Source organism: Brassica napus, chromosome C2, assembly GCF_020379485.1.
Source record: "Brassica napus cultivar Da-Ae chromosome C2, Da-Ae, whole genome shotgun sequence".
NCBI classification, from domain to species: domain Eukaryota; kingdom Viridiplantae; phylum Streptophyta; class Magnoliopsida; order Brassicales; family Brassicaceae; genus Brassica; species Brassica napus.
The window spans coordinates 5068790-5076393 of NC_063445.1; the positions used below are offsets into that span (position 1 = coordinate 5068790).

Genomic DNA, 7604 nt, shown 5'->3' on the forward strand with positions numbered 1-7604 from the left:
TGAATACAAAGTTTAAGATGCTGATATATTAACCAGTTTTTTTTACTTTGGAACTCAAAGATCGCTTCCTACTGGAGAAATTCTAAGGAGTAACGCCGCCTAAATATGATGAAAAACAAAAAAAAAACTTTTTTCACGTATAACCAGTCCACTGCAGTAAAACTAAGAGCATGATTATGGCGGTTTCCTAAACCGGTTTCTGCAGGAAATTAGTGTGTGGGCCCCACTTTTTTTTGAAAAAACGGTTCCCAAAGTCGCGAATTAAGAATCGCTCTTGGGCCAGTTTGCACTGTTTGCAGACCCCACCGACACGTATCAGCCCGTGATTGGTTCAATTTTTTTTTAAGGAAAAAAAAATCAATTTTTTTTTTTTAAGGAAAAAAAAATCAAATTTTTTTTTTTAAGGAAAAAAAAATCAAATTTTTTTTTTTTTAAGGATCCCATAAACGGTTAATGAATATAAATAATCCTCAAGAGTAAACTCTACCTTAATACGATGAAGAAACAAAAAAAAAAAGAATTTGTACATATAAGTTACAGTCCATTACATTAATATTAATTAATAGAAATAATTCTTTGCCATCTCAAAAAACTGTAGTCACACTCACATCACATGGGAGGAGGTATCACTTGCAGTCTATCAAACAGTTATTGACGGATCTCTCCAGTCTCCAAATTCCCGCCATTCTATTACTTAATTTTTAGCGATAAAAGTGAAAATGAAAACACGAAAAACGACGACGTTTAAAGATATTTAACGGGTGTGGATCCGGGCAACCCGATTGCCGAGTTGTAACTCGTTTCACAATAGACCACAAAACTCAGAAGTGAGAAGTTGCAGTGGAGCCATTCGTCTCTCTCTCGACAAAATCGAAAGCTCTCTCTACGAAACCTCTCTAATTGCATCATTCATAGCGTTTATCAAAGGTCTCAGCTTCAATTCTCTCCTTCCGAATCCATTTCGAAAGCTCAAAGTGAAATCAAGATTTCAGATTTTATCGGCAAAGGAGCTCTTTTTATCGCTGGATCATGGTTCTGATCTCTCCTGCTTGATCTTCGATTTTCAGATTTTGATCTGGCGAAGGAGTAAGCTTTCTGGAAATCATAGGGATTGAGATTGATTTTTAGATCTAGGGATTGATGGAAGGGAAGGTGGCTAGACCTAGAGGTAGACCTAGGAAACGCCCTAGGGCAGAGGATCAGAACGGTGTCTCTAACCGAGGGAAGAGACCGGTTCTGGAGATTAAACCGGCAGTTCCCAGATCCTTACTCGGTAGCTACGTGTTGAAAGAGTTTGATGACAGTAGAGTCTCTCTAGGGAAAGTAGTTTCCTACAGTTCTGGGCTGTACATAGTTGAGTATGAGGATGGTTGTTTTGAGGATTTGAAAACTTGCTATCTTCGGAAGTTGATTATTGGGGATGGTTACTTTGATGATGAGTTGCGTTGTAGAAGAGGTAAACTCGATCATCTTGTAATGAAGAAGGAAGAAAAGAAGAAAACAGTAAATGAGATTGAGGTGGCTACTACATGTAGTAGTACTAGTAGCTCAGGCTCTGGTGCAGAAGAGTGTGAAGATAGCAGGGATCTAGATATCGAAACTACAACGTCTCCTCTTGTTCAAGTTCCTCCTGTGGATTTGCCTTGTTCGTCAGGAACGATTGGGATCCCTGAGGAGGCTGTGGTGCATCTGTTATCTGTATACGGGTTCTTAAGATCGTTCAGTGTTCAGCTGTATATCTACCCGATTGGATTGGATGAGTTTGTGGGAGCGTTGAATTTCTCAGGACCGAATTCTTTGCTTGATGCCGTTCATGTGGCCTTGATGCAGGCGCTGAAGGTTCATCTTGAGAGACTCTCATCACAGGAGTGTGAGGTGGCTTCAAACTGCTTGAGGTAAGCACATACAGCTCTTGTTCTTTAGAGTTTTTGAACAGATGTGTTGCGCTAATTAGGCACGTATTATTGATTAAGTGGGCAACTAGACCGAGACTTTGAACGCATAAACCTTTAACAAAAATCGTGGTTAAGTCTGATTTGCCGCCTAAATGGACGCCTAGACCGATTTTTAAAACACTGAACAAACCTTTTATAAGAGATAAGAGAAAAAGTCATATCACCGTAGAAGGACTGCAAAATAAGCCAACCTTTTTATTCATAGTTTTTGTGGAGCTTGTTTTAGCCTTTAGGATCTCCCTTATCTTAGTGGATAACAATTCGGAGATTTTGTTGCATTCCCCTATGCAGGTGCATTGATTGGAGCTTGCTCGATGCGCTAACTTGGCCTGTTTATTTGGTTCAGTACTTTTCTGCCATGGGACATGCAAGTGGGTCTCAGTGGAAAGTGTTTTCTGAATTTCTTGTGGAGAAAGAGTATTATTCCTTACCCGCAGTGATGAAGTTGAAGATCCTGCAAATTCTGTGTGATGACGTCTTTGATGTAGCAGATATAAGAGCTGAAATCGATACTCGAGAAGAATCTGAAGTTGGATATGATCCTGATGGAGTTAATGCTGATCTTCCTGAAAGTGGCCCTAGAAGGGTCCACCCTAGATTTGCTAAAACCTCCGCTTGCAAGGAGAAAGAGCATAGTGAGTTTGTTGCAATGAACGAGCCTACAAATTTGAGTTCAAGACGTACTGATGGTGGTCTTAACGGAGTCGGCTCAGATCTGGATGGAAACAGTGATGAATGTAGGCTCTGCGGCATGGATGGAACGTTGCTGTGCTGTGATGGATGCCCTTTAGCATATCACTCAAGATGCATTGGCGTGCTCAAAATGTATATACCAGACGGGCCGTGGTATTGTCCAGAATGCACTATTAACAAATTGGGGCCAGCGATTACTCATAAAACGTCACTCAGGGGAGCAGTTTATTTTGGAGTGGATCCACATGGGCGGCTCTTCTTGGGTACATGCAACCACTTAATAGTGTATGTTTTCGTCGTCTTATATCAGATACTTTCTTTCAAATTTATGGAAATAGATCTGATCTTTCAATTCTAATCCTTCAATTCTAATCTATGTCCCTTATATCGCAGGCTTAAAATTTATGTACATGCGGATGCAGATATCAAATACTACAGTGTCACTGACATTCCAAAAGTTGTACTGGTACTTTTGTCTGCAACGAACCATAGACTGGAATATCTGTGTATATGCCAAGCGATCTCAGAATACTGGGATCTGCCTGGAGGTGTGATCTCTCATTTAAGAGCAGTGGAGGCTAATTTAGCTCCCATGCAAAAAGAAGGGGGAGATGAGGTGTCGTCAGACCTGATTAAGCCTGATAATGCAAGTAGTTCCAGTAAAAATAATATCCAAAATGCGTTTGGCCTCTGCGCATCTGCTTCAAGCTATGCTGGCGGTCCTGTTTTAGGTAGATCAAGTGGAACACAGGGGAAGAGTTTCGTTCCTGGTGGCATTACACACAAGGGTTTATCATTTAAACCTCATGCATACATTAATCACTACTCAAATGGAGAATTGGCTGCATCAGCTGCTGCTACGTTGGCTGTCCTATTGTCAGAGGAAACCCATGAACCTGATCAATCCAAGTTTAGTAATGCCAAGAAAGCTGCCTCAAGTAACATCTTGCTACAGGTGAAAGCATTTTCGTTAGTTGCCTCAAGTTTCTTCTGGCCAAGTCCTGATAAGAAGGAAATTACCAGGGAAAGGTGTGGCTGGTGTCATTCGTGCAAACTCACATCAGCGAGTAGGAGAGGATGCATGTTAAATGCGGCTGTAACAGGGGCAACCAAAAGTGCTGTGAAAATATTTAGTGGCATTTTTCCTCTGAAGAACGGGGAGGGGGTGCTTTCTAGTATTGCAGCATATATCCTATACCTAGAGGAAAGTTTACGTGGTCTCATTGCGGGACCATTTCTCAGTGAGAGCCTTAGGAAACAGTGGCGTAAGAAGGTAGAGGAGGCCACAACATGCAAAGCGATGAAAGCCCTCCTGCTTGAAGTAAGTTTTTCTTTAGAAGACATTTCTGTTCTTATCATTTGCCCTGTTGAGATTTGATATTGGCAACAATCTAGTGATATGTTAACAGTCTATAATTTGTCATTATATTAACCGTGTTTTCATTGGCATGATACTGTTCATTTTACTTGTTTGCAGCTTGAGGAAAATATTTGCAGTATAGCTCTGTCAAGCGACTGGTTTAAACTAATAGATGATTGGCTGATAGAACATTCTATTTTTCAAAGCGCTCGAGTTACTGTTGGGGCTACACAGAAACGTGGACCTGGTAAGAGGAAGCAGAGGAACCAGGCTGAAGTTACTGCCGAGGGTTCTAATGATGATAGCTTTACTTGGTGGCGAGGAGGGAAGTTATCAAAAGTTATTCTCCTGAAGGCAGTATTGTTGAAGCCAATGATAAGGAAAGCAGCTTGGCAAGGTAATTTTTGTTTGGCAAGTTTATCCTGTTTGATTTACTCTGGCATGATGCTAATTTGTTTGTTTTTTTATTAGGTGGTCTTAAAAAGTTTCCTGAATTTAATTATGGTGATGGCTCTTACATTCCTAAAAGAAGCAGACGGTCAATGTGGAAAGCTGCAGTTGAAAGTAGCAAAAACATTTCTCAGCTTGCTCTTCAGGTTTGTCTTCCACCATCAATGGTTTTTCAAATGATTGCGTCTCTATGTTTGTTTGCTGTCCCCCTGAATTTGAGCTGATTCTGAGCCAGGTTAGATACCTGGATATGAATATAAGATGGAGTGAACTTGTACGCCCAGAACAAAACTTACAAGATGTTAAAGGTCCCGAGACAGAGGCCGCTGTTTTCAGGAACGCTAGTATATGTGACAAAAAGATTATTGATAGCAAGGTTAGATATGGAGTTGCCTTTGGAAATCAAAAGCACCTTCCGTCTCGTGTCATGAAGAATGTCATCGAAGTCGAGAAAACTGAAGATGGAAACGAAAAGTTTTGGTTCGCTGAAACACGCGTTCCCTTATATTTGACCAAAGAATATGAAGAAAGTTTGCATAGAGTGGTCCATGTGCCTTTTATCAAGAAGCCATCAAAAAGAATCTCAAAGCTCCAGAAAAAGCAGCTGAAAGCTTCTCGAGCAAACATATTTTGTTATCTTGCCTCTAGGAGGGACAACACGGTGAAGTGTTCTTGTGCGTCATGCCATCTTGATGTTTTACTGAGGTACACTCTTTATAGCTCTCTTCACCTTTCAGGATATCGTTAGAAAGAAGACTTGTGTACATCATTAACTTCTTGTTCCTGTTCTCTACATGTCTTTAGGGATGCAACAACATGCAGTGCTTGCGGAGGTTGGTATCTTATATTGTCTTTCTTTTCTATTGAGGGGTTTCACGGAAGAATTGGTTGTGATTTAAGCGTGGAATCTTCTTTTTGCCTTTCAGGTTTCTGTCACAAGGGATGTACTATGAGTACACAACACACAGCTGAGAAGGTTGATATTCATGTAACATGCAAACGGTGCTACCTTGCAAGAGCTCGTTCACTAATCAATATCAATCATAGACATCCAACAACACCCTCTATTGTGATCAATGGACAACATCAAAACGCAGTCACTCCAACCATTAAGACACAGATTAAGCAGCCTCTTATTCAACAGTTTCAGTCTTCCAACACACGCGACAACGCTTCAGGAGCTAAACAAATCACTCCTGATTGTAATAAGAGTAAACACAAGACACTGTCTTGGGGAGTCATATGGAGAAAGAAGAACTTGGAAGACACAGGTGTTAGCTTCAGACAGCAGCATATTCTGTTGGCTGCACAATCTCATCAACACAATTCGGGGCCTGTTTGCTGGATCTGCAAACTGCCGTATAATCCTGGTCTAACATATATTCATTGTACAAGCTGCGACAGTAAGAACAACTCTGAATAGCGTACATTGTCATTGCCGCCGCCATTTTGTTCTTACATTGTCTAACTCCTAGCGTCTGTGTACTTAGTGTAGATTGAGTTATACGTTTTAGAAACCGAATAGATTATTCATAGTACGCCGTCCATGTGATGGAACTTGTTATGAGGACATTCCTTCAAAGGTTCCAGATAGTCTCTATAGCGAGCTGAAACTTTGGACTGAACTTTATCGATACCGAAAAACATATACTCCTTCAAAGGAGTATTGTTTGTTTTCCGACAATGAGCTAGATAACTAACTGAAAACATATCCCCTGCTTTACGCATGTGGATCATCACTATTTACGTACTATTTGTCAGGCTCTAAAAGTTACTACTTAAGTAATTAATAAGTTGAGATACCCCAAATAGAAAGTATTCGATATGGTAAATTTTAGTTTGGTTTACTTTTCTGCAATAATGTTTAGCGTTGGAAATTGCAAACCACCCCCATTAAATCATGCAAGCCCAGAGTCTAAACAATGCAGATTAATTTTACTTTAGGTCCGAAAGCTCCTCAATCTAAGGACAAATGTCTGTGGACATTATCTTATATTCATGTTCATACTTCATAAAATTAAGGTTTCTTTGACAAATAAGCGTAATGCCAACGTATAAAGACAAATCATCGTGTTGACATATAGATGTGTGGTGCGTTAAGAGTTTCTTCTGAATTTTTTTTTCCGGTTTGAACTCAAATTTCACAATTTCTATATAATATAGAAAGTAGAAACCCATTTTTTTTATCTCAGTATTAATATAATATGAACATTCAGCTACAATATTTTCTTATATAAAATTGAGCAGAGTTTAAATTGTGCGTTACATATACAACAAATCCGGAAATTGTAGTGTTTGTAGTGGAAAAATCAAAATCGAATTGACTTAATTCCCTTTTTGCTTTTTGGTTGATTTACTTAATTTTTGTTTTGTTTTTATTACGACTCCAATAGAATATCTTTGAATTTCTAAGCCAATTTATCATACGTCTTTCCTTTTCCTCCTCCATCCAAGGCATTGATTAGTGATGATCTACACTTCTTTTCTAGATGATTTATCCATTCATTTATATTTTGATTTTTTTTAAAAACAAGAGATACAAATTATTTTGATTAGCCTGAAATAAATTTTTTTTTTGGTTCAAAAGCCTCAAATAAATTTTGTTTACAAATTACAATGCGGAATTATAATAACCTCTCATTCTCCCAACTATAACATGTATAATGTATATAATATGTTATATACTTTAATAGACTCTGAACAGTATGCAAAACATATTGGATTAGTTGCGTGATGTGAGTTATGACTCAGTTACTCGTTGTAAATACAGCTGTGGAGATTCTTTATTATTGATATATAAAATGTATAAATTATTTAAGAGCCACAAAACTCAGACACGTTGTTACCTAACTTGAGATACATATTATCGTTATAGAGGATAAAAAGTGAAAGATCGTTATAGAGGAAAGTTGACAATTATTTTGACAAAAAAAGGAAACTTAACAATTAAACACTAGAAGACGAGACTTTAGCAGTATAGTTAGGCTAGGACATTCATATTAGGATCTTTCGAGCCAGAGGTGACACTTTACCCGATATCCGAAGCCGCACCCGAATCCGATCTGAAAAACCCAAACCGAAATCCGAACCGAAGTTGCAAAATATCCAAACGGATATTGAATTAGGAGAGATTGAATATCCGAACC

The 7604-nt window shown here is 38.9% G+C and overlaps 1 protein-coding gene across 1 annotated transcript; it reads left to right on the forward strand.

The window, feature by feature from the left end:
* The first annotated feature begins 789 nt into the window (after nt 1-789).
* Nucleotides 790-6022, forward strand: LOC125581327 (DDT domain-containing protein PTM-like). The gene is made up of 8 exons (XM_048746561.1): nt 790-1895; nt 2247-2933; nt 3042-3969; nt 4126-4405; nt 4480-4604; nt 4694-5163; nt 5263-5291; nt 5385-6022. The coding sequence occupies exons 1-8, from the start codon at nt 1141-1143 to the stop codon at nt 5879-5881; spliced, it is 3771 nt and encodes a 1256-aa protein (XP_048602518.1). The 5' UTR covers nt 790-1140; the 3' UTR covers nt 5882-6022.
* Nucleotides 6023-7604: the final 1582 nt, after the last annotated feature.